Source organism: Battus philenor, unplaced genomic scaffold (assembly GCF_028537555.1).
Source record: "Battus philenor isolate CCGP_79_NKW_IND1 unplaced genomic scaffold, ilBatPhil1.0.hap1 SCAF_1, whole genome shotgun sequence".
NCBI lineage: Eukaryota > Metazoa > Arthropoda > Insecta > Lepidoptera > Papilionidae > Battus > Battus philenor.
This window is the reverse complement of record NW_027181661.1, coordinates 6,527,629-6,549,858: the sequence shown is the minus strand read 5'-3', so window position 1 is coordinate 6,549,858 and position 22,230 is coordinate 6,527,629. Positions and strand designations below refer to the sequence as shown.

Sequence of the window (22,230 nt, the reverse complement as noted above, 5' to 3'; positions counted from 1 at the left end):
TTTTATTTGTTCACCTACAAGTACAAACAATTTTTAAGAGTAAAATCTGAAGAAAATAGTGTAATTACAATAACGCTATGCGACAACATTAATTACTAGTTATGGTAAATTAGTTGCAATGTAAAGCATATAAGTTAAGAGTTACAGTGCTGAATGCGAAAGATTTTTGTTTATCAATACAAACTCAGAAAGAAAATCGCTGCGGAGGAGTTTGGATGCGGTTTTTATTGTATGCTTTCAATATTTGAGACGTAACTTTTAGGAGAAATCTCATCAAAAATCGACTTAATACAGCATTACGTTTTCACCGCATGGCCGCCCTTGAAGGAATCTCTAGAAATAGATCTACCGGGACTCGAGAAAGAACACGAGAACCAAACTAGTATGGTACACTAAGTTACTCCGTCACCGGATTGGAGCTCAGCTCTCTACAACGTACGCCAGAAGAAATTAGGAGGTACAAGCAGCTTACGGATAGACTAAATTTTTTTTTCACTTAAATTGTAAAGAAAAGTGAAATGTGCTCCTTGTGTATTAAAAATATCACAAAGGGCTATTTCTAACGCTTCGCGCTAACACAGCCCCAAATTTCAAAGTAGTTTTTAAAGTATTTACGAATCAAAAAATAGTTTGTTTTCAATAATATTTAAAACTTTTGTCACATGGGGTAAACGAAATAAATTTGGACTAATTATTTGCTAAAAATCTTTTTATTTAAAAAAATGCTTACATTCCTGTTTAAGAAATAGTTAATAAGGCTCTAGAACATGGAAATGTGTATCAGTGACGTAAAACAAACTAGATCAATTTTGTACGTTCACGTTGATATTTATTTTCATGAAATGTAAACATAAAATTATTTGATCACACAAAATAAAACCGTACTTTTTCTTTGTAAGGTTTGAAAACTTTATGAACACTAAAAACCGTTAGAAAGATAGTAGTTGTCACTAGTCCATTATTTATCATTATTATAGTAGCGTGTCATTAAAATTACATTGAATTTTTAATTCATTAACAATTATTTATAATATCTAGGCAATAGCTACTTTGTAGTTTATGCGTAATATATTTTAAACAAGGTATATTCGAAAAGTTTATTTTACATTAAATTATATTTAAAAAAAAGTCAATTTTGAATTTGAGCGTATCAGTTGAATATGAGTGATTCCTCAATATGTAATTTACTTTTATTCGTCGTATTGAATAACGATAAAATATTTTTGGAAAGTAATTTCCAAACTTTTTAAAAGTAATCAAAATATATATTTATTTTATAAAATATTGATTTCTTTTACATTGACAATAACAAATATTCTGTGAGCATAGAGAACTGTGATTTGTGATTATTGGTCGCGGATTCGATTCCCGGGATGCAATCTGGTATAATTAACACTTTGTGCCTAAATCATAAAGGGTTACCACTAATCATAAACAAGTTTCCAGAGGAATGGGCAGCGGCGTCCTCTGTGTACCATATTAACACATTGCGGTCGCCAACCCGCCTGCAAAGGGAGATCTTTAGGGGGAGGGAGGGCCTATGCAATACACGGCCGTCTAGGAGCTGAACAACGACGTCGATGCACACACATCATAATTCAGTACCAACACTTAACACTGAACTCTTTCATATTCTAAGTAACTTCCGTTAGATACACATAGTAACAATATGGTGTATTTGTATTTTTGATAACAATAAAATACTGTTTGTGAAAGGCAGAAATTAAATGTTAAAGAAATATTTAAGATATAGAGTATTCCTATACAGACATATGTATAAAGTATATTAGGAATCTATCTCCCTCAAACAAATGTTTGTAAAACAAAACACCTAACGAGTTTTCTCACTATGAACTTAACTATGTTTATTTTAAGAATGTTTAATTTTTTTTAATAAAAAAATTCAGGAAATTTTCTTTTAAAAAAGAATTATATATTAAATGTTTTATTTTGTCTTATCACTCTTCCTTTTACTCTATCACATTACATCGACAGGTCTTTTTGCATGTTATAAGTGTATATATTGGTAGATTTTTTAAGAAATGACTTTAGTAAAGTAGTTTCGTATGACATATATTGTAATGGCGTAGAATATATCTACATGCATGATTGATTCTATGAATGTTTACTGTTTTTTCTATATGTTTGGTAACATAGTTTTATATTACTAACTATTCGATTAACCACGTTTCATTATTACACGTTACCCTGTTATACGTTCGAGGCGTGTTTTAAAAGTAGACCCATACTAACTTAAAGAAACAAATAATTCAGAACAAGGTAACAAACAATTTTCATACATAAGTAAACAGAGGCGCTGTGAATCATTTTAAATGATTATGTTATCACTTTTTGATAATAATTAGTTAAAGTTAACACGAAAGTAACGCGATTGGGGCGAATATAATATTTAATTGCGATTTTCAAGACAATGGCAGCTAATAAAACTTTTTATCTGATAATAAACGCGATTGGAGCTTGCAAAATTGTATAATATACTTGTAATTGTATAATATCCCCGCCCGCTTCGCGTGGCCCTCACTGCCTTTTGTGGGTGCTATTTCATAAAATCCATTCTTTATTATTCTTAACATATCGTACAATATGTTTTGAAAATTTTTTATGAATAGAAGAGGTTTTAGTTGAAAATAAGCATATTTTTAACTAAACTATTATTCGTAGCTCTATTAGCCGAAAGGAATAGTTTCATTCAGTCAAAGTTCATTAACTGCATGTGTTTTTGCTCTAAATTGTAACTCACTAAATGTTATGCAAGTTTTTTCACTTAAATAAAATTACTGAGAGAATTTACAGAAGTGATTAATATAAGTTTGTTTTCGCAGGCAATCATGCTGGTCGCGACGGACCGTACTAGAGAGGATGCTGCTCCTGATTTGCTTTATACTGATTATCATCATCATCGGTATTGGTTATGGATTTGCTAAGGCCACAAACAATGTGCCTTCTACAAGTAAGTAAAACCGTTGAGCATAATAAGTTCAATAATCGAACGAAAAGAATTATACTCATATTAAGGAGTGGAAAAAGTCTTTTCGTCAATAGTATGTAAATACTTGTAATTAAATATTTATGGTTACTATTTATCACTGGCTGGTTTTGATGACAACACAATCTTTTATGTTAAAGGAAAAGAAACAAGTTAGTAAAGTTTGTTCCGATTTATTTTCATTAGTTTTTCTGTGTTATAATTAGTAACACTGAGTAAGGAATTTTTTACATTTTAAAATTCGTCATCAGAAAATAAATGCAATACATGTCAAAATAAAAAACGTTATTGACCTAACACAGTTTCAGAGTAAGAAACAGTTTTAATGACAAAGATGCACCAGATAATGGATAAAATGAACGCCTTCTTAGAAAAAATATATCATAATCGGTATATAAATAGTAACGATATAGCTAATGAGCCAATTAAAATTGACTACAAAACACACTTTTAAAGAAATTTGGACACCACACGATCTCATTAAAAGAAATCTAATGAACCGAGTCCATGGTTTTCTGAAAGACTCAGGAAACCAAACCGTTTTTGAAGACTGATAAATTTATATAAAAAGTAAATAACGTACGATAAAAAGTGCGAAAAAGGTCATGGTTGAATATTGGTCAGTCTTCGCAGATTGTGGCCAAACCTCGGTTAGCTCGCGAAAAGGTGATGCTATGTTTTTAGAGGAATATTATTAGCTTCGGAAACATAGATTCGGATTTCAATTGTCATCAACTAATGTGATTAAAGCAGGAAGTTATGAGAAAATGACCCTAATTAATCAACAGAAGGAGTGTTTTTTTTTCATCATATTAACGCTTTACTACACTTATTTTGGCACATGGCAAAAATTAAGATAGGTTGGCTGGGAGGTGATGAATCCACTTCTTAGAAATTCTTAAAGCCGCGTCAGGTTAACATCAAGAAAGGATTGACAAAAACACTTGTTAGGTTTTTTTTAAACAGAAGCTCCAAAAATTTTTACAGACAAAAAGTCACTGAACAAAATGGCCAATATATTAGAGCATAGTTTATTTACATTTAACTGTAGTTATATGTAAATAAACTTTTAAAAAATGAGTCTCAAATTATCAAAAAAAACGCGAAGAAACTTTTTCCCAAAACTATTAGTTGCAAATGAATAGTACTTAAAATTAAAGTTAGAATTACCTGCATTAATTAGTATCACTATTTAATTTAATAAAATATGTAGATTAACGCTGTGATTTTAAAATGATTTGATATAAATATACAATTGAAAATATTGCACAAAGAAAGTCTGCTTTATTAATAGTTTTTATGAAGCCTATACGTTGGTGACATTGAAAGTTTTTAGAACTGGCCAATTAAAAGATATCATAAAAAAATTAATATCAACAACCGAATTGTTTCTATTTACAAGTACATTACGTAATTCTGTCATTTATTTTAACTAATTAGAGGCGACCTAAAAATTAAAACTTCATCTTGGATTTAACACCCAAGCTCAAAAACGCCGGCACATCAATTCGTGCCACAAAATAATTCTGAAAACCGACTATAGTTCCTCAAACGCCAAAAATTCCACAGCGTTCATAAAACCGTCAACTAAAATTAATTCTTTACGTCCATACACAATGAGGCTGCCTTTCGCATTCAGATTAATCATGGAATGAGGCCTAGGAAGAAGTTTTAGGAAGTTAGGGGACTATTTTAAAAGCTTTAAATAATTTATGTTAATACATATTTTTATTTTTGGTATTCTGAAAGCTTTGTGTCGCCTACGTGTCTTCTATTTGCAAACAAAATGATGCGATTCTTATTCTTATTTAATCTTCAAAATTATGTATTACCTGTGCCTTCTCTCATTCATTTCTATAAGTTGAGATGCATTAGTTTATGTAATAAGCCTTTAAGTAAAACGCTTTATAATTTTTTCATACAATTATGTATTTTTAATTCAAATCCTATTTGAATGTGGCACCTTTAATCAACGTGACTTACATAAATATGCCGTGCCAATTTAGTTATATAGTAAAGGAATATTAGTTATTCGAAAATCAAAAACTAAAAAGATTGAAGTTTAAAATATATTATTTATATGCATTATATGTAAAATTATAAATATTTATTAAATGCATTATTGTATAAATGTATATAATGTTGAATAAATTTTATTTGCGGTTCCAATATTTATGATTCCTTATATCAATGATGTCCTTTAGAGAGAGGTTACCGGTCGTAATAGATGACACTCATCATTCTAAATTCAGCCGGTTTCCTCAAGGTATATCGCTTGTAAATAGCAGTAGATATAGAAAGTAGGTATAAACCCCTTACCTGTGTTCGGTCACATTTTTTTTAAAATAAATCGCCAATATTTTGTGGTGATTTCGAGATGCGTCTTTACATAATTGCAACTAATAGCATAAGCTGATTACATATTAGTCTACTAGTCTTAAACGTAATTCGTTAACGGAATACGCAATTAGTGAAAATTTCGGCGTGATTCATCCATTGTGATCGAAGTAAAGGAGGTCATGGCAAATGAAAAACATTGACCACTTATTCTTTACTTCTTAAGTTGTTGTGTTTAAGTTGAAAGTGTCCATTCCGGTCGAAGGTCAGCGATTCTTTTATTCTGAATATTTTATTAATTTTAAAATCTACTTAGTACAAATTAGTAGTTCTTTATACTAGGAGTTCGAATAAATATATAAAGAACTACAATTTATTTTTAAATGGAGAATACACAACATATGCGACAAACATAAGTACGGGGTCGATTTCATCAGTAATGCTTTCTTTAAAAATATTTATATCATATAAAAACTTATTTATTTCAAACGCATGTAACGCAAACTGCAAACATCTATGCATGTTATTTTTTTCTTAAGTTTATTTGTTTATTTTTTATTATGTATTATTACAATTTATTCATTTACTCTTTTTTTTGTACTATATCACATTCACGTAGATTTAGATTGACCTATCGAAATAATAATAGCTATAGTAGTGGATAAGGTAAACATACTATGTAAATCCAAAACATGTGCCAAGACATGATGTGAATTAAAAAAACACGCAATCCATGTGTCGGAACGACAAAAGGAGAATGTTTAGGGGACATACATATGCCTGCCCTCCTCCAAACGTGTTGAGATTTGCGTACAAAAATTAACGTCCTTCAAATTATATGATACTATGCTTGATCAAAGTACAAGGACAAATTTAAAAAATTTGCCTCACAGATTCTGGTACGGTTCACATGACGTAAAAGAATTTAATTAGAATTAATAAATATAATGCTTCTGGCGCTATTTCGATCAGAAACGTTTCATTTTATTTGACATATTATTTTCATTGTAATTTTTTTCTTTTTAATTAGGAATATCTAGATTTCAATACAGGAATGCTTTAACGATTATCCAATCTATTTTTAAGGAATTAAAAAAAATCCAATGTGTAAAATCGATGACTAGTATAGAAATGTTAACAGTTGATAGTCTTTTAATTATTTGACTCAAGTAAATTAATTGATTTTATTAAATAATTTTGTCTTTAGGCAAACATGTTGTGTAAACATGTTATTTTTTAGTAATTATTTTATTTAAATACATGAATGATAATAAACAGCGACCGGATAAAGTGATTTTCGCCCGATAATATGCATCCCATTTTCTGTTAACTTTCCTGTAAACTTAAACTAAGGTAAAACATAGTAAATCATTTATTAAGTACACCGGTCGTTGTCCTGAAGTAACCTGTACTGACCTCACATAATCTAAACAAAATTAATTTAGAGCCATCACGGCCCACATATAAACAGATTATGCAGGTACTTTCACGCAACTGTAGCATTTAATTTACACACATCGATACAAATAAACATAATTATTTGTATTACACATTTTTTTCATCTACTTCATTACAAAATTCAGACACGCGTTTATGCAAGCCGATGTTTTCTGACCAAGCAACGAAAATTCAAAATGAATTAACAAAGTAATTGGCTTAAAAAAAGATAAAATACAAAAGGCGATCTTGTCGCAAAACTTTGATTCTTCCAGACAACTATTGTAGTGAAAATGGATGTACATATACATTACACATTGTTTAACATGATAATGCAAAACTATATATCATAAAAATAACTACATATACTTTAGCGATTTAATATATCTGTAAGTGTCCCTTTACATATATGTACTATATCTTAATGTAATATGACTATTCCAACTTCTTGTCATTTCATGTTCAAAATGAAAAAGCCACCGGACTTTGTAAGTCAAACACAACCTTTCCGCACAAGGAACATATACACAGCGAATATGAACGCATGTGTTTATACCAACTTCGTTTTGCAGTCATTCTATCTAAACTCCATGTCAGATTCGAGTTTGGTTACTTTGCGCAAATAAAATGTCATTCAATACAAGTTTATTTTTAACCATGGAAATTATTTTTAAATAGCCATAGACTTGTTCAAATGCCACTGCACTGTGACGAACCAGGATATTATTGCTACCTTATTTATATAAAGAATTCGAAAAAAAATTATAAAAAAACAAATATATCGGTATGGAAAACATTGAATCATGGGTTGGCGAGTGATTACAGGTTTTAAAAAATGTGTCACTAAAAGTATTTTTTAAGTGCAAAAATCATTTTAATTTCTTTATGTCAGTATCAACGGACTGCATTGATGTCTAGGAATGCAAGAATATAACACCACCGTACTTCAAGAGTTCTTCAAAATTTTTGAGAAAACTAACCTTTGAAATTTTTGCGAACCATGCACGTTTGCTCAACATCTTGGGTCATTGTGCTAAGTCACGTTCTGGCAAGGTTGGTCGAGGCATGGGAGCGTAGGAATAAATTAAACATGTTCTATTCAAGGCCGTTGAATGTGCACCTATCTTTCGTAGGAATAAACACCATTAAGGAATACTTGCGTATTATTAAAAATAAAAGTTTGCACATGTTTAAAAATAAACAGCTATGCATCGTTATTATTTTTTTTGTGCAAAATGAATGCCGTAAAAGGAAATATTGATTTTAAACACGTCTATAAATTTGCGAGCCAATATTTAATGTATTATAACAACATTTTCGTATTAAGTGTGCATTTAATACTTTACTTAAATTTTTATAGTAGGTTAATTATCAAGTACACGCAATAGGATGGCCGTCTTCTGCGGATGAAGCCTTATTTCATATTCCTTTATTACTTTTTACATCGATTTACTTTAAAAGCGAATTAGTATCGTAAAATGCTATCACTTATGGTACGTCGTATCTAAGTCTGCGTCTAATGATTATATCATTAAAATATTTATTGAAATTTGGAACTTCTGTCTAAATTCTCAGATGTTAATTTGTAGAAATCTTTGAAATCGCGTTTATTAGTTTAAATGTTAACATTAAAAGAGGATTTAAATATGAAACGGAAATATTGAATATAGTTAATCGGTGTATAAAAAAGTAAATCGGCACAGTCGGTGGCCACGGCATGTATGAATGATAGCGAGCAACGCGCAGTTTCACTACAATTAGGTAAGACATTGAGAAATAAATAGAGCTAAAAAATCGAGAATGAAATAGCCAATCTTTTCAGAACGAGTTTTTCTTTGCAATCCCACTGGCCATTGTTCGTTGTTAGCTCGATTAAAGTGTCGTTTATTGCAACATAGCAATGAGTCTATAAAATATATAATATTTTTGTAAAACTACTAGGGTCGTATGATAAAAATAGATTGATTCAAATTTCATGAAGTAAATATGTAGATAAAACATTGATCTGAGTTTGATTATGTTATACAGTTACTCTGATGGCTCTTATAATCACTAGGTTGCTGAGCCGGCAGCGATACAGCCTTTAGATTACAAGCCACGTTCAGGCAACTATAATCACTGCAAGCTAACGCTAATGCCGTAAAATAATGCGAACCGTAATTGACTTGAAGTAGATCATACCTTTCGTGATAATTGGTTGCAAAACCTATCATTAATTACCGGATGATTTCGCCAGATCACGTTCAATACTTTACGAGATGCGAACTAATTTTCTGTTACTAAACTGCGTTCAGAACAGACCGCACCGTAAAAAAAGATGTAATCAATCAATAAATTAAAAGTCATACCTATACTGTAATTGTATCGCTTTATTTATTTTTTTTTTCACTAAAATTATTAGAGTTAACACAGAAAGTTCAATGTAAAAAAAATGATGAAATTTAATTATTCAACAATAACTCAAGCTTTTTCCATTGAAGCAAACCTTCTCAAATAACACAGTATATTTTTTAGTTTAATAACGAAATTATTATGAAAACATTTGATATTGGAAAAATAACTTCAATTCCACTTTCAATTTATTTACTTGTAATCATATCTCGATATAACAAAATGCAATCATTTTATAGTTTGAATTGTAAAAGTAAAAATATTGAACATGGTATCCCAGAGGTAGAAGGCTGAGACTTGCAATCGTAAGTCACGGATTCGATTCCTGGAATTCTTAAAAAAAACACTGTGCATTAATTACACCACTGCTCACAAACAATGAAAAAAAAGTCCAAAGGATGGACAGCAGCGTTCACTGCTTATCGGGGCGATGATGGTATATCTCCCCCCGTCCCCTCCCCCATAGATGTCTTTGACGGAGGTCTGTGCCTTGCAGTAAATGTCTATGGGATAAAATGATAATGTTAAAGTGTCTGTATTGATTTTATAAAAATACATAATCGCTTACTGAATCCTTTCAAGCAAACAAAATTGTACGTAATGTTTCACAAATCAACATCAAGCTGAAATCGATTAATGCAGGCTGGCAGGAGTGGCTAGAGTAGGTTAATTAAATAGATCCATAATATAACAAAAATACTGTACGTTTTCAAAGTCTCTTGCCTATATTTTTCACAATACATTTTTTAACATGGCCGACCACTTAGTGTTGGATGTAATAACTAACAATTTTCAATAGGTAATTTAACAAACGAAGGAATTTTATTTTCAAATCTGGTGATTGGATTAATGCATACTATTATTTTTTTTTCAGTCGTTTGTTGAAATTTTACTCACTCTAACATGAAATTGAAAAGGAAATGGAATGACAATTATTATTAAAATACATTTTTCAAATTAGTTTTCGGGATTCCTGTTTTAACCTCTGGTTTCAGTTTTATGTTGATTTATGACACGCTTAAAAATGTTGTTTAATAAATAATAAAATTATTAGAAATTCTTGAATAAATAACTCTGATCAAAAATATTTCTTACTCTTGCGAAGTGTGCGCATGATTAGAAATAACGATAAATGTATTCATTTTGTGTATATTTTAATAATTCTGATTTTTTGCCGAAACAGATATTTCACACAAATACATGTCAAATATAAATTATATAGGTGGACAAAGCAAGGTCTAGTTACATCTTAATAATATGACGCTTATAATAATGTTAAACAATTGTATGGTCAATATACGAATATAAATACTGTAGAGAAACATCCGATTGAAAACATAACTATAGAAAATAAAAAAATAAATTTAAAATGAAAGTTAGAAAGTGAATAATGAAAAAAATAGTAAACATGTTCCGATAGGTACGAAAAAACTTTTATGTAAATTAAAATAAATCGTCTCCAAACGCTAAATAGTACAACTAAAAAGAAATATTACTTTATTCCAATATCTCATAAATGCATAGGACGAAGAAATTCAAATCATTTTGCAGATATTATATATATGGGAGAACTTTATAATTTCTTACGTCATTCTTTTGCTTCTCGATCTTTTAATATTAATTGTTTAATACAGCGATACAATTGCAATATGGTTTTTTCAATATCACTCGCCCACTCAAAGTTCATAAAAGCATTATTTATATTCGACCTCCATGTCCTGATCTTGACACTTTTTTGCGATATTTTTTTCTGTTCTGTCTCCTTATAATAAAACGATAGATTGTCTTCGTTTGTTTGCACTGGAAGTGTTAAACACGCTAACCGTTCGTTATGTCACGCATTTGTATATCATCCGGAGCAATAACAAACCTAAACGTCTCTATGACAAGGGCATACGTCATCACTTTGTAAATATAAGAAGACGGTAATCAAAATTGAATTTGGTAAACAGACGCGGAAGACTGATAATTTAGACCTTCGTTTTGATTTATCATATAATATAATAAATCTTATCTCGTCTTATACGGGGCGATTGGTATTACTTACTTTACTCCTAAATGCTTTAAAGGGGCGAATACATAGCTTATTGATGCAAATTAATCTATCGTACTTTCTATCCAAGAATAATTTCAGAAAGGGTAAATAAATTAATTTGTATAAAGCGTTTTTTTAACAGGAGTACTAGATATTAAAATTAATTATTGTTTATTATCTATCCCTGCAGATTGTGTATTGTCACGTTAAGGGCCTGTTCCATACCAATAAAAAAAATTTACACCTATAATTATTTGAATTTGTTTAATATTTAAAAGAACACGAAATTTCCCTTCGCTAATAGAATATATGTATAATAAAATCTTAACGTTTGGAAAAATAAACATTGTAAAGAACAAAACCGTATTTATTCGAGAGGGCCTCGTAATTTGCATAGTTGAACATACACCGAAGGATGCTGTCATTATTAAACCAGGGCACATGTCCCATAACAAGTCCCCATCGTCACCGCGTTCTAGCTTTGAATACGAATTTTTAACACGATCGATGGACGGACGTAAATATATCAAATGGCTTTCAAATGCTCAAACTTTCAATCGACCAACTTGAATATTGTTTTGTAGTTAAAGAAAAAAGGCATTTTTTTTATTTTACAGTACAAAATGACTTTATACGATAACAGCTAATTAGATTCGTCACAGTGCGTCATTTATTGTATTTTAAATTTAATTAAGAAATAAAACGTATTACCGATGTCAAGTTCATTTACCTTTAAAATTTCACATACTTTTTTTGTTACTGGATAATTATAAAATTGCTACGGAAACAGAAAAATTTAAGTGGTTGAAACAAATTTAGTTCCATTTTTATTTATTTTTATTCATTGTTAACGTATTTATTTAAAATAGGTAACACAAAGTTTGTTTGTTGGTATATGGAATATAATCAGGTCAAATTATTTTTAACTTAATTACTAGAAAAACATGTTTTTTAAAAAAAAAACTATTTTATCCTTAAAAAACATCGAAAAGAAGCAGGCAGGGGATACAAACATTTTGGACTATTTAGAAGTGGTAAAAGGCCTACTTATAACGGTGGTAATAAGAATAGTTACCAAAACCTAAGAACAAGCGATATTTTCGACAATTTAAAATCAACCTCAATTTTGCATATTTTCAATTAGAATGAACAATAATGTGCAGACCTTGATAATACGTTAAAGCATTCTAAGTTATTTAAACAACAATTTCATTAGTCAATTATGTTGTAAGTCATTATTAAATTTATAGTATAATTTTATATTTTAATGGACTACTACAAACCGTAACCAGTATGAACTTTTATTACAATACTCAAAATTGACCAACCACGCAAAAGATTAATCATAGAAACATAGTATGTATACCTTAAAACACTTATCATTTTAATGTAAATTGATTAATTAATTTACATTAAAAATTTAATTAATTAATTATGACTGTGTACTGAATTCAGTTCATAAATAATTTACATCATTATTGTGTCGTGTAGATCTCATTCTCTTCTTATGGCTGACTCTACGATTGCTTCAACTGACTATTTGAATTTTTTTTTCTTTTTTTTTGTTATTTTTTTCTTTTCTAAAAATAGTCCCCGAGAGTAGTCAGCTGAAGATTACATCATCGATGCCGCCAGCCGTTCTGACTAAAACCCTCAAGAGTAACGAAATCTGCAATACCCCTGGATGTGTTCATACAGGTAAGAATTCTTATCATTGAAGCCTTTAATAACCATTCTATGATATTCACTTTAACTTTCATTAAAATTTTCATCAGGGAGAGTCTAATCCGTTAATAGTTTGGACGTTTAAATTATATGGTTTCTCCAATGAAAATTATCATTGTATTTAAAACATATTTGTATTATTAATGATATTTTCTACGAGCTACAATTAAACATGCTTAAAAACAATTATCGTGTAAAATATCATTCGATTAAGCTATAACAATGGTTAATTTTACGCTCGGTTGACCAGACAAGTGGATTAATAAAATATTTACGTGTATTATAAAGCAAAAAAGTATATGTTACCTTTGTTTTGTTTTAGCTTCTAAACTTCTTAAAAATATGGATTTGACAATAGACCCATGCGATGAATTTTACGACTACGCGTGTGGTTCTTTTGTCAAATCCACTAGAATACCTGATGATAAAACATCAGTGAACACATTCTCGATTATTACTGATCAACTACAAGAGCAGATTCGAACGCTTCTCGACGATCCTATAAAAGAAGGCGAAGCACGCCCATTTGTTCTCGCTAAGACCTTGTACCAGGCGTGCATGAACAGAAGTAAGTATAAGCTTTTTATAATAACTGTTTGTTTTTATTATTGCTGTTGCTTAATGTTACAAGACCTCTTTCAGTTTATATTAAATTAGGGTCTTCTGGCATTCTTTTTATGAGTGATCACTTAAATGTTACTATATGGATAGTAACATGGGTAGACGAACAAATAGCTGTTACAGGACGAGTATTGTAATATATTTAAACAGTAAATCTTACACTGTAGTTAACAGTGGTAAAAATTTCACCCTAAAGTCTTTTAAATTTTAGTACGTTCTACAATCCTGGGTTCTGATTATAAATTTCATTTCATTTATTCCGGATATTGTAGTTCGCGTGGTACGATTATAGTTATATAATCAAGAAGAAACTACAGAGATACGGTATATTTAAATACGTATCAAAGTACTTTGATTCTAGAAGTTCAACGTAATTATCTAAGTAAAAGAAAATTGAAAATTGGTGTTCTGAAAATGGCATTACGTTGTCTTCGTATGCATTGATACTTTCGTGGTCTGGATATCTTCATATCAGCATCTAAAATGTTGCCTAAACAGCAAGAGATGAGTAGAGATTTCCATGATTGATGCAAAACGTGTGTCAGTACTAGTCGGGCATTCGAAGCGTTTCACAAGTATTACGAGTTTTCAATTCGTTATTTTTCAATATAACTCTATCATCTCTTCTAGTTCCATCTTATATGTTTATGAAATCAGTTTGCAACTCATTGGACTATGTTTACCATGACTCGTTTCACATTATCCTAACAATATTGAAAATATTTCTGGCTTTTATCTAAACAGTGTTTATATGAACTTTGCATGTAAAACTAAATTTATTCTCAATGTAATAATCCATATAATCAAAAATTTTAGTTTAGCTAATGTAAAATTTAAACAATAAAGTGACAGTTTGTACATTTAAATAAAATTATAATTGACTAAAAACAAAAAAATATATGTATTGACGTCAAAGTTAAAATTTAAAATAGGTACATAACATTTTTGTTAAATTCATTTAAATGGCAAATCAATTGTATTGGATACGCAATGTCCAAAAGTCAATCAACATCAGTGCCGGTTAACAAAACAAGGTCTTTTGTATAACACCGATTTGACTGGAGGCGTACCTTCGTTCGGTGCTTCGATAAATAATATGATTTTGATGTTTGTTACGATATAAATGGATTTTAATATTACGTAACGAGTAAAAAAAAATCCGATTTGACCGAAATCATATAATGAAATTATCCATTTTCGTAACTTATGTAATGTGTGTAGTCGTAATCCGAATCTTTTATTAGTTTCAGTGATATGGGCTGTTAATGTTTAGGCATTTACCACTTGGTTCTGATTCTTTTTTCTGCCTGGATTATTTTAGCACCAAAATTTCAGATTCTGTTAAATGTTAATGACAATTCAATGATACATTGAAGTATTAATATTATATATATATATATATATATATATATATATATATATATATATATATATATATATATATATATAATGTTTTGTAAGATGAGGTTCACTTTGCATTTAGTTTACAATTACACATTTATTGCGCGAACTAGTTACCGGTGAAAGTGAGCGGCGTAGTAGCTTCCGCTATTTGCACAACTCCGTTTAAAGTGCACGACGCAAACTAGACACGCGGGAATTGAATCCGACACGGCGCAGTCCATAATTAATTCCTTTTAACCTAATTTATAGTATTATTTACTTTATTTAACCCAATCACGATACATTTCATTTATCATTGTGCAATACTAGTATAAAAGTTGTAATTCTTACAATACTCTATATTAAAACAACTACAATATCAATTACAACTTTTTTTAAGGAATCACCGTCGTTTTTTTGCCGCAGGATGTCCACTGTTGGAAACAGGCCTTTCCCACGAATTTCAAGTTGAAAAAAACGGAAATCGCGTGCATCCGTTTTCCGACGACTTTAATACAGGCATTTGTCCATTTTGTGGTGTTTGGTGTTAGACTGCACTTGCCGGTCCGTATTTCTAATCCATAACCTTAAAGCAACCGCGGTCACTCGTTCCGTAACATGTAAAATAAGATATTACGTTTCGCAATATATATTTTACATTATATGATAATTACATGGTTATTTTTATACACCCTGATAAGATAAAAAAATTACAACTAATAAGAGTTAAAATATATTTTGAAACGGTACTGTGTTATTTTTAATCTGAAATAATATATCAGAATGCACATGTATGCGATTATTGCAAAGTTTAAAAACCATAGAAACAATGGAACATAAAATCTTATAGCCTTTTGAACGTTCTCTCGCCTTTATCATTATGTTTTCTTGTACAATGACGTCTAGCGCCGACCTTTCGTACAACCCGTCATTGTTAGCTTTAACAAATTGAAAAGAATGCCAGAATTTAAGCGTAAATAATTAGATACGACAACGTTCCTAATCGCGGCTTTAATAGACACTTTAATCAATTAAAAACTATGAAATGTTAACTGTATCCTTAATAATTATGTTATGTGTTCTAAAAGTTTTGGATTAAAGTAGTAAATAGTTTTAAGTTCATAATTTAAATATTTACAGAGGCAATAGAGGCGAGAGGAGTTGAGCCTTTACTTAAAATGTTGAAACGTTTGGGCGGCTGGCCTGTGCTCGAGGGAGATTCATGGATACCTCAAAGTTTCTCCTGGGACGAATCTGTTTACCGATTTCGCGATGCTGGCTACTCTGTTGACTATTTCTTCGATTTCTCTATCAGTGTCGACGTGAAGAACTCTACTAAAAGGATCATTGATGTAAGACACGTCTTTCTTGATTTAATTTTTTTTTAAGATTAATCGTTTTATCATGATGTTGATTGATGCAAGTTTTCCTTAAAACGGATCTCTGTAACAACTCTATATTATTTATAACGCTATGCGAATTTGCGTATCAAATTGATGGATTTCATAAATCTCCGATGTGTTAATTAAATATTTATGAATTATTAAATGTGCAATGAACATATTTCTCTTTGCGAATGTATTTTACTAATTTGCGAAAGTTTTCTGTATGTCGCGACATATTTTTGTATCTTACGAGTGATTTTTATATATTTTTAATATTGTAATTGGAAGCTTATTTAAATGTAATTTATTATCAAATTTAATAATCAAGAATATCATGATTGTTGTTGTAAACAGCTGGACCAGGCTTCTCTAGGCCTCAGTCGGGAGTACTTGAACCGTGGCTTCGAGGATCATCTTGTTCAAGCATACTATCAATACATGGTCGACATATCTGTTCTGCTCGGAGCCGACAAAGAGCGTGCCACAACCGAATTGAAGGAGTCACTTGAATTCGAAATGAAGCTTGCCAATGTAAGTATAGTTTTAACTAAAAGTTATGTTACCTTTCAGCAAACCAAAAATGAAATTACATCAAAAGTCAGAGTCACACATATGATGGTGATAAATAATATTTTTAACGTAGCCGCTGTTATAAATATCAAGTAATTTGGCGCAATAAACAAGCGCCGCCTCACGAAGTACACGATGACAAAAAATTTTAATGAACTTCTGGATCTATTAAATCAATTTACACTACGATTCTTGACGGGTTTCAATTAAAAAAGGCGCTCATAGGCGACAGTAAAAGCCCGCTCATGGAGTAGTGATCTAATTATATTGGATTGTGTTTTGAATTGTTGGCTTACGACGTCGATAAATACCGACATACTCCCGAACTTACAAACATCGGATCTGTTTATCAAACGCGTAAATTGACATAGACCCCACTGATAACTACACACTGTATAACATATCGATCACTAATGCTTTGCAATGTACTACGGATAGTATATATGTATTCACATTTAGTAAACATTCAGTTTGTATCGTTTAATTTTGCTACTGAACGCTATTAAATATGTCAGCAATGTTACATGTCGTTCAACAAATCACGAGGCCCAGCGAGATCCAACTATATTTGTTACTTTGACAAATATATACATTGCTTGTAAATTTGGCAGAACAGCGGTATCAAATATATGGTATATCCCAGAAACATTACTATACAAATTATGAAGCTATCGGAATAAATGGTCCGGGAAGTTTCCATGATATATCATCGTACAATTGTACCACATGTATAGTTAAAATTTAGTGAAGTAGACGCTTTATTTTTTAAAGAAAATTTTAAAGATTTTGTTCTAATTGAAAAAAAAAAGTACTTGAAGAATAATTCTAATTATGTAATGATTGGCAAAGATTACATTATCCATACGTTTGAGTGCAACATTGTCGTTTCCCACGAGTTACAGTTTATTATGAATAATATTCTTAGACAATTTTCTTTGAATTGCTGTTGAATAGATTTTATTATAATATTTAGATTACTATAATATATATAATATATTTTTTCATTTTTTTTTTCTACAGCATTAAAAAGATTATGCGAAACACAGAGGGCCGTAACAGGAATTCGAATGTAATTTTTAAGTTTAGTAATTCGAACACTTTGTTAAGCCGATATCCGTTTCAGATTTCCTTGCCGCTGGAAAAACGACGCAACGCGACCAGTCTCTACAACCCGATGACGATCGGTGAATTGCAACAACGTTTCCCCAAGTAAGCATGTGGAAATGACTAACTAGTGAAAGCTATTTAAATTATCTTGGCCCATATTTATTTCGTAACATGGTTATAAAACCTTCAGTAGTATATATTATAAAATATATATACATTTAATCATTCATTTTTTCACATATCCTTATTATTATATTTTAATACATAATGTCAGTTTTATATAAGCTTAAAGCCAATAATAAGAGACTTAAAAATGAGAAGGCTATTTAAACGTTTTACAAGTATTTAATAAAACAATAAAAAAATATTATATCTTTATCATAAGTATATGTACTTACCCAGTCCAAAAAAATATTCAATCAGTCTTAAATCAATTTATTATTAGAAATGAATAAGCGTCTTTATCAACAGGATTCCCTGGTTGAAGTACATCAATCGTCTGCTTGCCCCCCACATCACCGTTGGATTGGAAGAGATAACCGTCGTCAACGTGCCTAGCTATCTTTCGGATCTCGAGGTATCTTTGTTTACGAATAACTTCATTCAAATCTTCAATCAACCTTTCTTCTTTGTACATTTCCGAAAATGAATGTAAAAATTTATTACGCTCCGCTTAATTATTTAATTATAAAATGTAAAAAATACACATCTAATACAACACTTAGCGTATGAATTTCGATTCCGTGTCATGTTAAGCTATCTATAATCATGTCAATCCGTAGGTGTTGTTGGAGAAAACACCGAAGCGGGTTCAGTCGAATTACGTGATGTGGCGGGTGGCTGGTGCTTCAGTATCTTATCTTACTGACGAGCTAAGGAGGCGGCAGCTTGCCTACGTGACCGCTCTGTCCGGTAAAACCGAACGCGAGAGCCGCTGGAAGGAGTGCGTCGATACCACCAGTATGAGGTTCGTCCCACTTTTATTTCATTACGAAAATATACATTATATTTCTTAAAATATATTAGTTTTCCAAACATCTAAAGGTCCTTTGCTTAATATGTTTTTTGTTTGAAATTGTTTTGCAATTAATAACGAATATACCATAGGCTTTAAAGCAGTAATATTGTCAGAGTCAAGTGGACAAGCATAAATCACATAACATAACCCATATTACAGCCTTTCGATAGCGGTGGGGGCGCTGTATATTCGAAAGTATTTCAATGAGGCCTCAAAGGCCAAAGCAGTGGAAATGGTAAACGACATCCGACAGCAATTCCAGCATACTTTGGAGGAAGTTGAATGGATGGACGATATCACTCGGTCCGCTGCCCTTGATAAGGCAAAAGCCATGACATCTCACATTGCCTATCCAAATGAGATGTTGAACGACGACACGCTCACTAAATTTTATTCTGGGGTGAGTAAATAATCTTCTTTTCATTAATATTTAATGCTTAGTTGAAGGTCCGTATTTAAAAATAAAAGTTTATGAAATAATATTATAAAAAAGATACAATTTCCATTTTAAGAAATTTCATATAACGCTTTCTGGGTATAAGTGTGTACTTGAGTATATCGCGCTGCCTTAACCTCCTTTTTCTTTATTTACATCCTATTAAAAACGTTTATGTATGTTAAATATATCTTGTTTGATTATCATCAACGTAAGTCTATCATAATTTCTATAGTTTTTTAGTTATATAAAAAATATTAATACGAATTGTGAATCAAAGAAATCGTAGTTTATTATTCCTAAGTTCAAAATTCAATATTACAATCAATAATTGCCTTATCTACGAGTCAATGTAAAATATTAATTTTAAGTTGGTTTGACAATCAATTATAAAAGAAATAATCTATTACAGAGTTCCATCTCTATGACAAATCGACCTATAATATATTTTCATATTTCATCATACTCATCAATCAGTTGTTTATTCATTCAGTTGGAAATGTCATCGGACATGCTGATGGAGTCGGTCCTCAACCTGACTCTGTTCGGAACTGATTACCTATTCAAGAAGCTACGCGAGCCAGTCAATAAGACCGACTGGGTCACACACGGCCGTCCTGCAATCGTCAACGCTTTTTACTCTTCCATAGAAAACAGCATTCGTAAGTCCATTCACTCCATCTTTTTACACTTTAATGTTTTGACTCGGAAAGTTTACATGTAATTCGTATTGTCGATAATATCGTTTTGCTTATACACCTATACCTCACGTTGCGACGCAAACAGAATTAAGTTTTTCTATAACAAACCATGTAAAGATCAAAGATAGGTTCCAGGGTTACGAAAATATTACTTTTTAAAAAGAAAATTGAACAAAGTTACCGATAAAAAAACGAACATAATATAACTTTGCCAATAAATAAATTGGAAATTTATTTACATTTTTTGTAAACAAAAACAAAAAAAAATTATAAATTTATTATTCTCTTTTGAAAAAAATACAGCATATTACTTAGTAGAAACTCAACTTAAAAATTAGCTAAAGAAAGTGAAAATAAACCTGCATTAACATTGAGTTGATTTTTAATTCTAAGAATCCCCGAGTTTTAATGGAATGGCGCAATTAGAAAATTAAAAAAATAATTAAAGACTCGAATCCAAGACAACGAGAGACGACGAAAATCTAACGAAAAACAGTAAAAATTAGTATATAATTATACAGCGACGCAACTTCGTAAAAACGCATAACGTAACGAAGCAAAGCGCGGGATTGGTGTATATGATTAGAAAATAATTGCGTTTTAGAAATTACTAATATTCACGAAGCTGTTCGAATTGTTAAAGAAGAAAGTCAATAATAGATGCCATTACAGTAATTATTTAAGGCAGAAAGGACTAGAACATTTTGTGAAGTTTTTGTTATTGTCCACGCAGAGTTCCCGGCTGGCATTCTCCAAGGAGCGTTCTTCTCGTCTGACCGTCCTGCCTACATGAACTATGGCGCCATCGGCTTCGTCATTGGCCACGAAATCACCCACGGCTTCGATGATCAGGTCTCCCATCACACTATTCTTTATTATGTTAACTAAATGTCGATTAAATTCTCTTAATTTATTGGTACAACGTTAGTATTGCCTATGTTTGTACAATTTTCTTTTTGCATCTCTTTTATTATACCGATATCTGATAAAAGTTGTTATCGGAGCTCATATTTTCAATTACACAATTTTATAATGATTACATTTTACATGATGTGAAAATACCTTAATTAATTTTAATTCGTGATTTCAACGGAATTGTTTAATTAAAAATATTATTCATATCTTCGGAAATAGTTCCGTGTAACGAGGTATTGTATCTAGATAGTCAGTCCATAAATTAAACGGAAATTCCTTTTTTGCCTTTGTGCTATTTTCCGAATTCTGTTCTTTTGTTTTTAATGATTTAAATTATATTCCACAAAATTTTTCCGTGTTTCATAATGTACATATAAATGAAACCAAACAGGGTTTCATTTATATGTATATTACGAAACACTATCATTGTAATACCGCCTTTAGTCACATAAATTGAGATATATACATTCCAAGTAATCTTTTTGAGTAATTTACAAGCCTGATTAAACCTCACTTTTTTTTTCATTTGGAAACAAATCGTAATAATCGGCGGACAAAAAAACGATAAGCAAATATTCAGTTAATTTAACAAAAGAGAGAAAACAATATGTAAACTGAACATCTAAAACCAAAGGAGCAGTCTCCAACTCGCCTGCAATTCATACATCTAATCCAACCACTGTCGTTCCCATCCCTAACATTATTATTCTCCCTCCTCCAACACCCACTGAATCAGATGAAACCTCTAAAAAGATCAAAAGATAACCAGATTATGTTGTTTCTGTGTGGTTATTTTCACCCATCACATGAAACGCAGTAGTTGTTTTTGTAAAAGTATTTTATTAACTTAGTTAAATACCCTTCTACTAGTCAGTACTTTCAGTATGACAACACAAAACGTACGGGTAACCACAAAACCACGTATTTTAAAATAACGATTTGATGGGCAGGGTCGTCAATTTGACAAGAATGGCAACCTGGTGGACTGGTGGCAGGAGGAGACAAAGCAAAAATATTTGGAGAAAGCCAAATGCATCATTGACCAGTACTCCAACTACACCGTAAAGGAGGTTAACATGAAGGTAAGCTGTATGATAAATTTCGATTGCTATAAGTGGAATCAAATGATAAATTTATTTTCACTGTATCAAAGAATGTATGC

The 22,230-nt window shown here is 30.9% G+C and overlaps 1 protein-coding gene across 1 annotated transcript in view; it reads left to right on the top strand.

The window, feature by feature from the left end:
• The window catches only part of Nep2 (Neprilysin 2), a 63,339-nt gene that overhangs the window by 39,687 nt on the left and 1,422 nt on the right, over positions 1-22,230 (top strand). The window contains exons 3-14 of the mRNA XM_068768846.1: positions 2,844-2,971; positions 12,798-12,905; positions 13,255-13,500; positions 16,077-16,288; positions 16,676-16,852; positions 18,015-18,100; positions 18,470-18,575; positions 18,781-18,965; positions 19,176-19,416; positions 19,946-20,114; positions 20,887-21,005; positions 22,019-22,150. Of these exons, the coding sequence (XP_068624947.1) occupies positions 2,844-2,971; positions 12,798-12,905; positions 13,255-13,500; positions 16,077-16,288; positions 16,676-16,852; positions 18,015-18,100; positions 18,470-18,575; positions 18,781-18,965; positions 19,176-19,416; positions 19,946-20,114; positions 20,887-21,005; positions 22,019-22,150 (1,909 nt within the window). The remainder of the gene's footprint in view (positions 1-2,843; positions 2,972-12,797; positions 12,906-13,254; positions 13,501-16,076; positions 16,289-16,675; positions 16,853-18,014; positions 18,101-18,469; positions 18,576-18,780; positions 18,966-19,175; positions 19,417-19,945; positions 20,115-20,886; positions 21,006-22,018; positions 22,151-22,230) is intronic.